Below are 17,274 nucleotides of genomic sequence, written 5' to 3' on the forward strand. Positions count from 1 at the left end.
ACATGCACAGGTAAAAACAGCGAAAAGTTATGGTCCTCTGATAGGATTGGCCAAGTGTCAGAGAGTGTGCTGATATCTAGTTGTAACAGAAATTGGATGTATTATTGTTCGGTACCATGAAAATATTAACATCAAATACTGTAAACAACAGAAGCAAGAAACAGACAATTTAAAGAAACAGTTCCCCCAAAAATGAAAATTCTCTCATAATTTACTCATTGGTTCTTGCTTGTCTTAAAGTGATAGTTCACCCAAAAATGCAAATTATGTCATCATTTACTCACCCTCCTATCATTTCAAACCTTTATGACCGAACAGCACTGGCCCTCATTCACTTCTACTGTATGTACACAAAACCAATGCATGCAAGTGAATGGGGTCCAGTTAACAACATTCTTCAAAATATCTTCTTTTGTGTTCTGCGAAAGAAAGAATGTCATACAGGTTTGAAATGACCAGAGGGTGAGTAAATGATGAGAATTTTTCTTTTTGGGTGAACTATCACTTTAATATCAACTAGTCACAAGAACCACTGGGATTTCAAGTTAACGCATCACCATATTTTTCGGCTCTGCTTGTTATGCTCAAAACAGTCATTGTTTTCCCTCACAAACCTACAATTTCACCTCAGAAGTACGTTACAGTAGACAAATGTATGCGCTTTTTGGATGAATGTGCTTGAGAAATAGCATTTTGTTTTTTATACAATTATTCATTCGTGTTCAACTGAATAAACGACGTCATATACACTCACCTAAAGGATTATTAGGAACACCATACTAATACGGTGTTTGACCCCCTTTCGCCTTCAGAACTGCCTTAATTCTACGTGGCATTGATTCAACAAGGTGCTGAAAGCATTCTTTAGAAATGTTGGCCCATATTGATAGGATAGCATCTTGCAGTTGATGGAGATTTGTGGGATGCACATCCAGGGCACGAAGCTCCCGTTCCACCACATCCCAAAGATGTTCTATCGGGTTGAGATCTGGTGACTGTGGGGGCCATTCTAGTACAGTGAACTCATTGTCATGTTCAAGAAACCAATTTGAAATGATTCGAGCTTTGTGACATGGTGCATTATCCTGCTGGAAGTAGCCATTAGAGGATGGGTACATGGTGGTCATAAAGGGATGGACATGGTCAGAAACAATGCTCAGGTAGGCCGTGGCATTTAAACGATGCCCAATTGGCACTAAGGGGCCTAAAGTGTGCCAAGAAAACATCCCCCACACCATTACACCACCACCACCAGCCTGCACAGTGGTAACAAGGCATGATGGATCCATGTTCTCATTCTGTTTACGCCAAATTCTGACTCTACCATTTGAATGTCTCAACAGAAATCGAGACTCATCAGACCAGGCAACATTTTTCCAGTCTTCAACTGTCCAATTTTGGTGAGCTCGTGCAAATTGTAGCCTCTTTTTCCTATTTGTAGTGGAGATGAGTGGTACCCGGTGGGGTCTTCTGCTGTTGTAGCCCATCTGCCTCAAGGTTGTGCGTGTTGTGGCTTCACAAATGCTTTGCTGCATACCTCGGTTGTAACGAGTGGTTATTTCAGTCAAAGTTGCTCTTCTATCAGCTTGAATCAGTCGGCCCATTCTCCTCTGACCTCTAGCATCAACAAGGCATTTTCGCCCACAGGACTGCCGCATACTGGATGTTTTTCCCTTTTCACACCATTCTTTGTAAACCCTAGAAATGGTTGTGCGTGAAAATCCCAGTAACTGAGCAGATTGTGAAATACTCAGACCGGCCCGTCTGGCACCAACAACCATGCCACGCTCAAAATTGCTTAAATCACCTTTCTTTCCCATTCTGACATTCAGTTTGGAGTTCAGGAGATTGTCTTGACCAGGACCACACCCCTAAATGCATTGAAGCAACTGCCATGTGATTGGTTGATTAGATAATTGCATTAATGAGAAATTGAACAGGTGTTCCTAATAATCCTTTAGGTGAGTGTACATCTGGGATGGCATGAGAATTAATGGAAGAGTTCACACCAAAATTAAATTTTTGTCATCAATTGCTCACCCTCCAGTTGTTACAAACCTGTATACATTTCTTTGTTGTGCTGAACACAAATGAAGATATTTTAATGAAAGTTTGTAACTAAGCCATTTTGGGTCACCACTGACTCCCATATTAGTATTTTGTCCTACTTTTGTAACAGGTTTGTAACAACTGGAGGGTGAGCAAAGGATGACAACATTTTAATTTTTGGGTGAACTATTCCTTCAAAAACTGAGCAACATGCTGAATGTAGAAATAAACTCCGAAGAGAGACGGGGTGAAAGAGCCTGGGGTGCGAGAAGGCTGGGAGAGTCAGGCCACCGACAAAGCGGTTATCTGGAACATTTCAGCTGCGTATCTCCGAGCGCTACAAGCGCAGCTGTATCAGGCCACATTTCAGTGATGCCTATCTTCAGACGCCCCTGTTTTCATGAAATTAAGCGACACGTAATTGCCCCCCGTGTAAACAGCGGGCAGACTGAACAATCCATTTGGCTGAGAAGCTGTTTACAACGTGAAAGTGGCCCTTGGAGCGAGCAAGTCACCGTGAGAGCAATCACGCTAGCCCTAGTCTCCGTGTCTCCACCAGAGGGGCTCGACAGGGAGGCAGATTTTCCGTTTAGAAATCCCTATCAAGCCTCTCCAAGGAATAATGTGTCTTACAAGTCCCATAAGAAGTTTAACCCTTGCCCTCTCTGACCCTACAGTGGCGACTGTTAACAGTACGTGATTAAAGCTCTGACAAACCACTTTGATTGTTTCCTTCTTGGCTGCATGTCTACATAACGTAAGTGCAGAGCTGCAACCTCTTACTGGAATCCCATGACTATTACGCGCCACGTGAAAACGAGTCAAGTTTGATTATGTAGAGTGGAATATCACCACCAGATTCCCAGAACTAGACTTGGACACCGAGCATAACTTTTATATCAGACGACATAATTATCCACTTTGGACATTATTAAATCAGTTTTAGCGTTAAGTCTAGCGCGCAAGAGGTAGTTTCCAATCTCTGCGAACACGCAGCCAGCGCTGCTGTTGCACGTGTTGATAGGTTGAGTGCTGAATTCGTATTTAATTCTCACTCAGAAGGTTAACTGGCTTTGACAAGCAGATTATAAGACATGAGTGTATTGGCCTCCCGTGCCGCCAAACTGTCACGCTAAATAAATAAAGAAATGCCTTTTCATTTCTGAAAGCAAAAAAAACCCGGATCGCCTTTGATTAATGACTTGGCAATCCATCTGTCTACCGCGCGCAGCTAGCGCAACCGTGAAATGAGGTGAGCGAGTGTTGGAAAGCCGACTAGCGCTGGTAGCAGCATTCTTCATTTCCAAACTAATTTAGAGGGGGTCAACAACCCCTTTTCAACATACGTGAAGCGAGCGAGATCATCCATAACGACGGCGGCTAGACTTTCCAGGCCCTTGCTGACAGAAAGCGGCTCACATAGCCGCGGTTGAGCGTCGAGCTGTGCGTGCGCTCGTGAGCGATCGCGCGGGGTGCTTGTGGGTGTTACTGCGTCTCGTGCAGGAACACAGGGAGCTGTGTGCGAAACGCGCGCACACACCCCTCGGCTTGAGAGCCACCTCTCAGCTCCACATATACACATCATAAATTAAGATAACCTCTCCTCAAATGAGCTGGAGTTTTCGGGTCGGTTTTTATAGTGGTGTCATTGTACCGGCGCTGATTAATTTTACAGATTTATTTTCAAACACCGTCGCTCCAAAAATAACTTGGGTAAATACATTGGCCCTGCCAACGTGCGTGCGTGTAGGGGACATTTCACACACTGCAAAAATACTTAACCTGTAAAAATGAAAACATGCTTAAAATAATCAATGCACTTCATAAAATAAGAATTATTTCATAAAGTCGTGTTTCTTAAATTTAACTATGCTAAAGAAAAACAATATCTTAAAACAAGCCTTTTAAAAGCTTTGCATAATTTTGCTTCTTAAGCACTCGATTTGTTTTACTTAAAACAGTCCAAAAATACTTGTTCAGAAATTTTTATCTGAGGCAAAAATGGCACACACAAAAAATGTGTTGGACGAAACGATTGTATTAAATTCATTTGATGTTTTACAGTACATTTAATTGACATGCACTTTGTTCAAATCTACTCTAGGCTATTTAGCTAGTAAGTTTACTGTCGTAGCTGTAAATGATATTAAATGTACATCTGGTATGAGATGGATTTCTTTGAGAAAAGAAAAATAAATCTAAAATCTGTTTTGAAAACATCCCACAGATGCCAAATTTTACTTTACAACGTCAAAAAAGTAATCATGCACATAAATATCAGGAGGCAAGTTGAAATGAAAATGAAAATAGAATATTTTATAAATAAACAAGCCGATGTTTCTGAGTTAAGTTAAACCTTCTTTTGTTTATACCGTCAAAACAACCATGACAGTAAGTAGACAGCAGAAAGTAAACTGTAAAAACCAGACGTGTACTGTAGTATGTCAACGTGGTTTAAAAAAGTGCAACATTTCACACAAACACAAATTCTCTCACAAACTCAAAGAAACAGACAGACGCAATGCCTCAACATGCATAAAGTCTCTAAAGGTTTGTGCCCAGAACGTCTGTTTTTCTGTTTTCCAAGTCACAAACTGTTTGTCTCTCAGAATCAATTCTCCAGTATAATGTCGTTTGAGACGCTGGCAGCCATCGCTCTGACATCATTACTGTTGACTACACAGATGAGTGATGCAGTTTTTTCTCTCTCCCTCCTCCTGTTTGTGGCTGGCTGCATAGCTCCCTAATGAAGTTGCTGTTTGTGAGCGGCGCAATACTGTTAGCACCGGGAACAGCGTGCTTCTATACCTCGGTGGCCGGCCTCTGGGTTAGAGAGTGGGCTTGGGGCCAACGCAGACTGTCTGCTCTTCACGGGTACCTACGGCCAGCCCTGCTCGATTTAAAGGTGTCTGTGCTCAGGCCCTGTGATTTACAGTACTGCAGTATACGGGCAACATGTTTGACATGTAGATGCTAAAATTCGAAATGGATAAATATATTAAAATATTATTTATTTACACGTACTCCCTCGTGTCGTGTGAAGAGCATAGCGGGGCGGTCTGAAGGAATGCTGAGGGAATGTATTCATACTGCCCTGGATGGCTGTACTGGAGTGAAAACACTGACCATGCTTCATTTCGTCACTTTAATACAGAGTTAATCTACTGGAAGAAGTGTGGACTTAAAAGATGAGAGTATGATGGGTGGGAGGCGGTTCTGGTTAGTGGGCTGATGGGCGGATGAGGGAGAGAGTGAGTGAGAGAGCATTATGAGAAACAGACAACAAAATAGACGAAAACACAATAAAGGGTGCAAATAAAAGAGGTGACATAAAAGCTTTGCACCAGCTTGGTGAAAAACAGGACTAATGACAATGACATCAGTTTAGCTTCACATTTGAGTCTCTGACCAAGCACACTGCAGTATTACTGTATACACTCAGCTCAGGATACAATACTGGGTTTATGATACAATACTATCACATTATTTTACACAAAATAAAAAAATGAAAGTCAAACAAAATTCTGAAATTAATTATTTATAGTAACATGTTTATACATAACAACTCAAGGTTTTATTGAACCTTGTAGTTTATGTAAATTAATCAATTTAAAGGCCTGTACTGTAAAACTTTGCTGTAGTTTTGCAGCAGTTTTGCCAGTAACTTACTGTAGATTTAATTTACAATTTTGTTTTAAAAATAAACTTACATAGTTCTTAAATTTTCTTTCATTAAACAAAACTAAATATCTTAGGTTACTTTTCTTGTTCTGTAAATGTATCATAATTTATTGCATTTTAAATATTTTTTTACTAGAAAACAAAACGAAAATGCTCAGGAAGAATGTCTTTTTTTGCAGTGTCATGCCAGTAATGAGACCAGTTTCTTCTTGCTCATTTTGAATATCAAAAGTGTTTTAATTTTGATTAAAGTAAAGTTTAATTCAAATTAAAAACAGTACTAATAGGAACATATTACGTAGTAATCAAATCTACTGTAAGTTACTGGCAAAATTGCTGCAAAATTACAGATAAGTTTTACAGTGTGGCACAAAAAAACATTAAATTTACATTTAAAAGGATAATTCACCCAAAAACAAAAATTCTGTCATCATTTAATCACCCACTTGTCATTTCAAACTTGTATGACTTTCTTTCTTCTGCAGAACACAAGATATTTTAAAAATCGTTGGTAACCGAACAATGGCGGTACCCATTTACTTGCAATGGTTTTGTGTCCATATCCATACAATAGAAGTGAATGGGTCACAAAGGGTCAAAAGTTTTTGAATAACATGTGCCAGAACAAGTGTGTATTTAGATTCAGAGAGTGCACATACATACATGCAGTATGTTTATTCGTGCTAATGTATGTGCTGTATCACTATGAAAACTGCGTGTGTGTGTGTTTCTGTGTGTACCTCCACAGCAGTAGTGCTGGTGTGTGGCTCGAACCTGATGTAAAAGCCTCTCCATGGCCTCGATGTGACCTCTTCTCCGGCTCTCTCTCCCATCGCAATCCTTCCAGTCTAAAACAAAGACAAATTTCACCCAAAGCATGTCATTAAAACACAGCATAATGAGGACTATCAATGTTATCTTTGAGTGACAATAGTTATCAAACACTTCATTTAATTTGGCTTAATTGTCGCTTTTCTATGCCTCACCTTCAAAATGTTACTGGCCAATTCTACCTTAGCAACTGTTGCCGTGTGCATATTATCAGAGAACCTTCTGCTCTTTTCTAATGTGTTCTGTGGATGTCCTTTGTGTTTGAATAGCTTTAAACTGAACTGAACAGAAATGTAAATAAAAAAATATTGCAAGATGTTGCCGTAGTAACAAGGTACAAAGAGAGTGACACAGCAGCATGCAGAGTAATGCCAGGTGTAAAATTCATATTGATAAATTAACATTTAACATCAGTAAAGACAAACACCGTGTCTACACTGGACGCGACAACCTGCTTGTTCTTAATGGGTTTGTCGTGTAGCGCGCATCAAGTGTGGACAAAATGTAAAATTATAATGGGTTCAAATGCGTTTCTAATGTCTTTTGTCATGTCGCATCACACCGGTCGCGTCCGGTGTAGACACGGTCTAATCAATTTGTTTAATGTAAATGTATATTATTATTATTAGTAGTATTTCTTAATTATTATCACTATTATTGTTATTGTGGTATTGCATTGTATGGGTTCGATGAGTATGTTGTAGAAACTGTTTCATTCACTAATTTTATCCATTATAATGATTCATTATCGGCTTTTCAGTTGACTGTGATAAGTCTTTGTCTTTGTCAGAATTCTGACTCAGTCTCTAGTTTTCACACATAAATGTTTGTAGAAAATCACATGAAAATGCTTTGCAATGTCATTTCATTGTAGTTGACGTAAGAAGTGATTCTGTTTTAAAGGCGGGGCGGCCGATTTCCGAATTACACTTGTTAAGACAAGTCGTGTACCAAAACAACCTTGTAGCCAATAAGCAGTAAGGTGCACAGTGCACAGGACGGACATTGGTCAAGCCAAGCGCTGACGAAAGCGAAAGATGGGAGTAGGGGTGTGTTTGTTTTGGTGATTTGAACATCAACAACGGCTAAGAGAAATTGGCCACCCCACCTTTAAACTTTCAATGAAGACATTTTACTGATCATAAGTCAAATGAATACGGGATAGTAATATGGGATGTTCAGTAAATCTGAGTGAGCAACAGGTAACCAATGGGAGCAGAGCTCAGCAAATTGAATGCAACGTAATAAATGCATTTAACATAAAGTACAATATACTGTAAGAAGGTAACAAAAGACCAGTCAAGTGTAAATTTTCTTTTATAAAAATCTAATTTCCTCCTGATAATTGTCTGCTTTTAGCACTGTGCAGCTGTGTGCATAAAAAACGGCAGTTTTACAATGAGACACTTGTCACCCCGGCGACTTGGCTCTTCTTTAGCAGCACTCGCTTGAAAGCTGAAACTCAAGGCCGGATATAGAAAGCATCAGGTGGAGTGAAAGTCGTGACGGCTCAAAAACAGCACAGTTACACATCCAAGGATATTGTCTGCAATCTATACACGATTTTCTCTCATGAACCCGACACAAAACTATGTTGACGCAGTTCTCAAAGGTTCAAGAACATTCTGATTAAAAACATACATTGCTGTTTTGTATTGTATTCTGGGGTGTTTTTTATGTTTCTAAGTGCTTGTCAGTTGTGGCTACAGTAACTTACTGGAGGGAACTGCGGAGGGAGGCTGAGACAGCTGTGCTGGACCCCAACCCTTCATATTGTAGGCGGACACTTGAACGTAGTACTGTCTACCCTGAAACAAATAAGAAAACAAAACTTAGAAACCAAGTGTTAACACAACAACAAAGGTACATATTTTTTTGGGTGATCTATTCCTTTAAGCCTGTTTTTTTAGCAGTGTACAACCTTCACTGTGCAGTTCTCTACTATGTTTCTATCTTACCGTGGTGAGACCCGTTATTGTGCACTTCTGGGACTGCAGATTCTCCAAGATCAGCTCTCCGGCTAATAAAGAGAAGTCCTTTAGACAGCTCCATTCCACTGCAATATATTTCGCCATTATATGGCAAAAGGGAGAGAAAAACAACACATAAGTGAAATCTGCAAAACCTATAAAAGCAAAAGGACTACAAAAATACAGGATGTTCGCAATATTCATCTAATACAAACAAAAGCTACACATCAACAGTACTGTAGTTAATTATAACGTAATGTCTTGAAAATACAACTTGCTTTGTATATATTTCAATACAAAATAAAGAGCTGTGCTTGCTTTTGCAAAAATCACTGCAATGTTAGGGGTTTGTGGGTGGTTGCCAGGGGGTTGCTATGCACCTGGTAAAGTGTTCTGTAGTTTTTATATGGCATTACTTGATGGCTAGTGTGTAGTGGACGGTTGCTGGGGTGTTGCTATGCAGCTGAAAATGTTTTCTGTGGTTTTTAAGGAATTACTAAGAGGCTTTGGTGTTATGGGTGGTTGCCAGGGTGTTGCTATGTAGTTGTAAAATGTTGTTTGTTGTTTTTTAAAACATTAAAAGTTGGTTGCTAGATTGTTCTGGGTGTTTAGTCATGGCCTAATGGTAAGAGAGTCAGACTCATGACTAGAAGGTTTGATTCTCAGGGCCGGCGGGTAACGACTGAGGTGCCCTTGAGTAAGGCACCTTACTAGGGCGCGGCACCAAACTCTCCGGGTGCTGCAGTGATAGCTGCCCACTGCTCCGGGTGTACGTGTATTCATGACTTGCAGTGCGTGTGGTCACTACTCACTGGATGGGTTAAATGCAGAGGTCACATTTCGGGTATGGGTCACCATATCTGACAAATATGTCACTTTTTTTCATTTTATTGGTTTGCTTATCACCTCTTTGATATTCTGATACAGACACTGAAATACACACAAAGGTTGCACTGACCTTTGTATTTGGTCACCACAGCTGAGTTCATGCTGGCAGGTTCCTGAAAGGTAACAGTGAGCGACATGCTGCCCGTCACACTCAGACGCACAGCTGACGGAGCCTCCGGTGGCCCTAGAAAACCAGTTCACATGGTTCAACAAGGTCACGTAGAAACCATCCGGTGAATGAGACCCTTTGCGTTGTGCGACAACCTTATGCTTTGTGTCACACTTGATTTAAAGACAAATTAGCTGCAGGAGCTCAAGTGCATTCTGGGTAAAAATACAGCACCATCTGAATTCTAATAACAGAACTCTTAATATCTTCACGGCCCTGAGCATCAATAACAAGACACTTGGTTGTAATTCGGAAGTAAGAAATGTAATGAACATCCAAGGGAGTCATAAAATAAACGGTCGTAATTATTTTTTTTGATGTTAAAATACTGTCTCATATCCCAGACTAATATGCACAGACATTGAAATTACAAGTACTCTATAAACAGGAAGATATATCAAAACACTGCTTGTTTGAGTACTATAACTAGCCTGACACAGAAACACTGACTCAACCAATGACATGTGTTTAAAAGGGTGCTAATAAAAACTTGCTAATATTTTATGTTTGTTCTGTTTGGTGATGCTAGTGACTAAATATCATCTATTTAGCATTTTATTGTCAGAAACAAAATCACTCTCTTACTGCTTTTTATATAATCTATATTATATTATATTCCTATATCTGTACGTAATGTTTACACTGTAGTTTACATCGTTGTATGCATTCTATACATACGTTTCACATTGTTGTTCTATTCTATTCTATTCTATTCTATTCTATTCTATTCTATTCTATTCCATCCCATCCCATTCCATTCCATTCCATTCCATTCCATTCCATTCTATAGATGGTTTCATCGGAAGCACACACCTGGCATGAAGTTAACTTCAGGTCTGTGTTTGGTTATAATATAACAACTTTATTTTATATTAAATTTATATTAACATTAATTTATATAATTATTTTATTGTATATTAATTGTATTCTTGGCGGTCTATTGGAAGTTTGGGCCACATCGTTTCTTTATGTTGTTGCCGCCGAAACTGTCGATTCTATTCTATTCTATTCTATTTCATCCCATCCCATCCCATTCCATTCCATTCCATTCCATTCCATTCCATTCTATAGATGGTTTCATCGCACGCACACACCTGGCACGAAGTTAACTTCAGGTCTGTGTTTGGTTATAATATAACAACTTATTTTATATTAAATTTATTTTAACATTAATTTATATAATTACTTATTGTATATTAATTGTATTCTTGGAGGTCTATCGGAAGTTAAGTGTGGGCCACAACGTTTCTTTATGTTGTTGCCGCTGAAACTGTCGATTGTATTCTATTCTATTCTATTCTATTCTAAAATGAGCTTCAGAAGGGAGCTCCTAGAATGTAAAGTGTGAATTTGCTTGTCAGAATATCTTTTTATTTTTGCACTTTTTGGACTCTTTATTAGCACGTGCGTTGTACTTGCAACTCAATGCACATGGCACAGCTAATGGAGCTCTGCTTGTACGAAATCCAGCGAGACTTGAACATTTCGGAGCAATCTGATCTTTGCGAGTGTCTGTGGCGAAGCATTGCTGATTTGCCACGGCTGCCTCCACTCGAGGATGTTTACAAAGAAAAGCCAACTAATGTCGCCCGATATAACAAGTAATCAATGTGACAGTGGAGGGTGAGAGGAAAAATATTTAGCTGGAGTCATTTCAGGCCATCAAACCCGATATTAATATATATACAGTATGGGCAAAATGATCACAGTTTCTTGTTTGCAGTGCCTAATAAAGTCAACACAAGGGGCCGGTGTGGGAATAGATAACCTTTCAGCAGAGATGCTGATAGATTAGACTAGGCCGATAGTAAATAACGGGCAGTTCAATAGTGTGGCATATGAGGTTTAGATACTGTAGAGGGAGATGGTGTCTGTCTCAAATTAGACATGTGTGTTTTAGTAAGGAAATAGGTTACCCAAGTATGAAATGTACTCATCCTGTTTTCATCAACACAAGTGGTCACATTACAACTGAGAATCAATTCAGTTAAGCGCAAATGCTAAGATTTTTACTGTTGGAAACTAGAAAGGTTGAACCAGACGTTTTTGAGGTAAAACTCTCTATTCACTTTCACTGTATGTATTGTAAAACAAATGATCACACATTCGGCCTATGCAAAACATATAGGTTTGGACTTGAGTAAATGCTGACAACATGTTCATTTTTGGACTATTCCTTTAAGATTTTACATCATGTGAAAACTCAGTTTGCGGTCAAACTCACGTGCATGTTCGAACCCGGTGCGCATGCGCTTGTACAGCTTGCATCTCCACTCCCAGTCTTTAAGCTGTTTTTCCTTGTCAGATGTTTCCAGGCTGAGGCTCTCTCTCATCACCTGGGTGGACAGCTCGCTGGCTCTCCTCTGGGCTTCCTGCACCAGCGCTGAGAGATGGGCGTCTCTGCTCTCGAGACTGACAACTGAAACACAACAACAGATGCAAGTCAATTACCGAGCAAGGTAATCTTTATTTCTTCACATCAATGGGATGCGTTTCTGTTTGAGGTTTGATGTCACAATATCTTATTCAGCCGTATGCATCTTTACAGCATAAACGTAATAAATGGTCTGTGAACGCCTGTGAATAGGTGATTTTTGCTACAGAAGTTTATAAAAATAGTCTTTTTACCTTCAATATTAAGAGTTTATTACCAAATCTACCTAAAATGGATTATTTGAAATTCATTTTCCTTACACTGTAAATGTATAGTCAAGGGTTTTAATGAGTATGCCGCCACTGCAATAAAATGAAGTAATTGTAAAATGTAGTATTTCATGGTGTGAAGCACATTTAAGTACAATAACTTGGACAAAATATGTGTAGTAAACCAAGTCTGCTTCAAGCAAATATAAATATATCTATTCTAAACCACCATTCAAACCAAGGTTATTATAGTTGACTAAAAATAAAACTAAAGCTAAAACATAAAATAAAATATTGGCCTAAATATTATTTGAAAAACATGTAAATGAGAAATGTTGATTTAGGAATAAACTGAAATACGTTTAAGTTGAGGCACTAACATTTATTAAAGGAAAATAAATGAAAACTTAAGTCAACTTATGTAAGATTACAAAAATAAACAAATAAATAAAAACAAATAATAAAATTATAATAAAGAATAAAATAATATGTCAAAGCACAACACAATAAAAAAACTAAAATAAAAAAAATAAGAACACAAAAATAAAGCTTGGTTTTATAAATAATAAAAACAAACAATAAAATAACACTAAATAATAAAGGAATAAAATGACAAAGTACAACAGCATTTAAAAAAATACAGTATAAAAAATAGTTTAAATTATTAAATAAAATAAATTTAAAATAATTCAAAATATTAATAAAAAACTAAAATAACTCTGATCCATAGAAATCAATGACTGTTTCTGTAATGTAAAAATTGTGCATAATCCCAAAATGAATTGCACAGACAAAAATACTGATTGAAAAACTCCAGGAAGCCCATTACATTATCATTAATTTTCCAGGACTAATGTAGCTGCTTCACGTCGCATGTGTCAGTGTAGTGGCAGATGAAGTCAGCCGTGCGAGGTGTGGTGGTTTGGATGAATGTGCTTGGCACTTGTCTGGAACACACAGGACTGTGTTTGACCATATAGATTTGTCATGGTAAAACGAATAGTGGCTAGCCAGTCCTCCTCGTGGGCTGTGAATACTGCTGCGTTTTCTTTCAGAGCCTTAGTCATAGACCGTGACAGCAAAATAAACAAATAAATAGATGTCTGAAGAAACCCTCTTTCACTGGGGCCGCTCGGACCAACCCGAACCCCTGGAGACGTGAGCGCTCTCCGGGGGAGATGATAAAGTGCGTGCTGTCAGCTTTGAAAAAGGGGGCCTAACCTAGCCGGTCTTACATGGGGGTCCGCAGGAGGCCGCCATATTAGCTGCCATGAGGTGCAATTTCCTGAGCTCTGAAGATTGACATCTCACTACTACATGCGTTTAATTGAAAAACTATAAATTAATGGGCGGGTCCGGCGACATTACGCTGTCACACACAGTTGGCATTGTCGGGGTTCTGAGACGGCCCTAAATATAGGCCTTATGGGGCCCCGTCCAGCTCATAAACATGCTTTAACTTCAACCTTCGGCTGAAACTGTCAGGCGTCTGGCTGATTGATTTACTTGGCACTTCTAGGCTGACATAAATATAATGCAGAAAGCCCAGGAGGGGAAAATACGGCAATGTTTATTTTCTGTTTGTTTACAAGGATTGGATTGTGCCGCGATGAAATGTTTTGAAATTTAACTGCAGCCCGGGTACAATAAATCACTTAGTATAATTGCCCCCGGTTACATGCATCATTGGAAAAGTTAAACCATTAAATGACAAACCTTGTTAAGATTTTTCTGAGGGATGCCGTGTGCTGTCTAACCCCCCTCGTCCCACCGCCGCCCCGAAGCGAATGCACTACAGTGTTTTCTGTTTGGTCTCAGACAACATTCGGCGTGTTCATGATTGCGCCGATTCAAGCGCTTCGGTCTAGTAGAATTTTTTTCCAGGTAAGAAACACCTGTTCCACTGTTGCCAAAGAAAGTCGGGGGCTGAATATGCCATTGATGAATCTAAAGGCAACGAATGTAGATATTTTTAACAGATCTGTCGTCGATGCATTAAAACTTGATGACCGCGCTCAGTTTTCCTCAAACATATATCTGTAAGCTTTAAAAAAAATGCAAGATGTTAAAATTCTCTCAACAATCGCTCCATTATGTGCAGGATGTTATATTGCACAATGTTATTTCACAAATATTTCATAATGAACGTAACTCATTAGCGGTTACGGCAGGTGTCATTAGATGTTGTAAGCGGAATCCTAAGTGTTTGTGACAGCTGTCATGGAAAGGTTTACTCTTGTATTCCTACTCGGAGGCGATTATTGCGTGAGCTCCAAAAAGCTAAGTGTCAAACGCTCACACTGGCTCTTTCTGTTCATCACTGGTTTCATTCTAAACAGCTTGTCCAATTAAAGCACATCTGCTAAAAGAGCATGTGACGCAAGACAAGCCTGAAGGTAAATCAAGGATTTTAACAGTAACAGTAAGTGTACTTTATTACAGAAGTTTTCAATCTTTTAGATGCAAGGGATTACAAAATATGATCATCCTTGTGTGAGGGACCTCCATCTTAAAATTAATAAGGCTCCTATCTTTTATAAACACCGAATTTATACCATGACTTTTTTTATTATTTAGTTTCTTTAAAGTTATATTATTTTTTCTTCTCACTATTGTACTGTTAAATGCTAAAATTGTGTTTAATTCTTTCATTTTAATTTTATATCTGTATTATTTTGATTGATATTGATCTTTTTCAATATATATATTATTCAATATATTAATTTATTCAATATATTAATAACTAATGTTTTGTTATTTTTATCACATTTTTATTTTATTTTAATTTAATTTTAAATTCTATCTTTTTTATTTAGGCATAATTATTTAGGCAGTTTCAAACCCCATGGTTTAGTATATATTATTGTACTGCAATATTAGTAAACATGATGTGAAGGAACAAATTTATTTCAGTCAAATCTGATGCGAAACCATGTTTCGCTTTTCAATAGCATACTTTATCATGCATATGCTGCAAACCCCTTACAAGTATCATTATTAAATGTATATGCATATAATGTAAATATACATATAGTGTTTCTTTGCATTGTAATTCTACTGAATACTATTTAATTTGGGGTAAACTTAATTTGTAGATTTTGCTTAATATTGTGTCTACGTTAAATGCACATTTCTATTTCCACCTTGAAGTCACACACCCTAAAACCCCAGACTTAAAGAATAATTTTGGGAGTAAAGATTTTATTTTACTGAGTTGCTCTTTAATGAAAAAATACACTTCCGCGGCTCTTTAGGGATACTGAAGTGATTGACTGTTTGCCGTCACATTTGCATACTCACAGTGTGGGCTCTCCTTCCCTCCGGCTTTGAGTAGCAGCTTGGCTATGGGGACGTTGTTGGTCATGATGGCGATATCCAGCGGCATCAGGCCTTCGCTGTTGGGGGTGTTGAGGTCCAGTTCATCAGGCGTGTACTGAAACAGCAGGATCTGCACGCCATCCAGATCCTGCTGCTCAACCGCCTCGAACAGGAGCTCGCTGCTCTGGATGTTCTGTGGGACAAAAAACCCATGTGGGTAGCAGTGACACACATCATAAGCAAGCTGCCATTCAACAGTGACACTTTTATACAAAGTAACCTGCAGCACATTCCTTATGAGAGGAAAAACAGTCAACAAAAAAAAACTGAATATAAACACCTCAATACATTCAACATCATCACTCTAAAAAACGTTGGGTTATTTTTGTAACCCAATAGTTGGGTTATAGATATTGGGTTGTTTTGTTGGGTTATTTCTGACGTTCATTGGGTCATTTCTGTAGCATCAGTCTCAGACGTCACAACCACGGACCGTTGGCTAAACGTCTGATGCATAAGGCACACTTTTCTGGAAACACTTCAGCGCGTTCGAAGTCGTCATCTGATTGGTTGAATTTCACAGGATTTCAGGGAGACGTGCGTATTGCGTTCTTTAACGGTCCGCCTGGAAACAACATGAAGCCGTCTGATCTAAGAAGTAAGCTGTCGTGTTTACAACGGTTGCTATAAGAATTCATCACGATCGACTAAACGCTTAATTCTTAAAAGAATTAAGTGCATGTACTTTTTTACACATGACTGTAGATCATTTTTGACAATACAGTTTTAATTATAAATAATTATTGTAATATAATACTGTGTATGTGTGCATATTTACAAAAGAGAATATCTGTTTATAGGTTGGAACAAACATAATTCAGTATCAGGAGGAGCAATGGAAGACCTTCATGTTCTGCAGCTTGGGGATAAAACCGGTTCCTCTTAAGTCTTCGTAATTGTGGGAAGCATGATTCTGGAGGAAGACCGTCTTTTACAAGCAGTTGATACGTGTTGTTTATTTACATTTTGGAGTATGCCAAGCCTGGTGGTGCTGCTGTTTGGTAGCTTTTGCTTAGGTAGTTTATAATTGTCTAAGCTAGACTAGCCTCTGTTCTGTTTATTTATTTATTTGATTCTTGTAAATTGATACTTAATTGCTAGTAACGTAGTACATTAATAAAACAACTGCAACCAAAACGCATTGTATTGAAAATAAAGAATTATAGGTGTGCATTATTTGTTTACACTGCAATAAAATAATAATATATAATTATATAATTAATAAATAACAATAATAATAAAATAATAAATAACACGTTGGCAAAAATAACCCAACAAATTGGTTATTTCATAACCCAACAGTTGGGTTAAACATTCAACCCAATATATTGGGTTAAAATAACCCAACAATGGGTCGGTGCTACAGTAACCCAACTATTTTAAGTGAGTACAAAGCCACCAGGTGGTAATTGTTGTTGAATGATGCTACGTGTCTAATTCAACAGCAATACCATTCGAGTTCATGCAATGTGCGTTCTGTTGTTCAATTGCACTCACAGTACAAAGGTCATGAGCTCAACCTCCATGTAACAGATATACTGAAAGAAAACATGTACCTTAAATGCACTTTAATTCACCTCTGAGAAAAGCATCAGCTAAATGTGCACATGTGATTTGGATCAATGTGTGCCAACATACGGGCAGAATGTGGTCGGGCACTTGAGT

The 17,274-nt window shown here is 38.4% G+C and overlaps 1 protein-coding gene across 5 annotated transcripts in view; it reads right to left on the bottom strand.

The window, feature by feature from the left end:
• Positions 1 to 17,274, bottom strand: part of ankfn1 (ankyrin repeat and fibronectin type III domain containing 1) — a 75,215-nt gene that overhangs the window by 14,461 nt on the left and 43,480 nt on the right. For all 5 annotated transcript variants that reach the window (XM_057358069.1, XM_057358070.1, XM_057358071.1 and 2 more), the window contains 6 exons: positions 15,532 to 15,742; positions 11,813 to 12,007; positions 9,490 to 9,603; positions 8,520 to 8,617; positions 8,279 to 8,369; positions 6,471 to 6,578 (listed from right to left, as the gene is read on the bottom strand). In XM_057358069.1, the coding sequence (XP_057214052.1) occupies positions 6,471 to 6,578; positions 8,279 to 8,369; positions 8,520 to 8,617; positions 9,490 to 9,603; positions 11,813 to 12,007; positions 15,532 to 15,742 (817 nt within the window). The remainder of the gene's footprint in view (positions 1 to 6,470; positions 6,579 to 8,278; positions 8,370 to 8,519; positions 8,618 to 9,489; positions 9,604 to 11,812; positions 12,008 to 15,531; positions 15,743 to 17,274) is intronic.

Source organism: Triplophysa rosa, linkage group LG18, assembly GCF_024868665.1.
Source record: "Triplophysa rosa linkage group LG18, Trosa_1v2, whole genome shotgun sequence".
In the NCBI taxonomy this organism is placed as follows: domain Eukaryota; kingdom Metazoa; phylum Chordata; class Actinopteri; order Cypriniformes; family Nemacheilidae; genus Triplophysa; species Triplophysa rosa.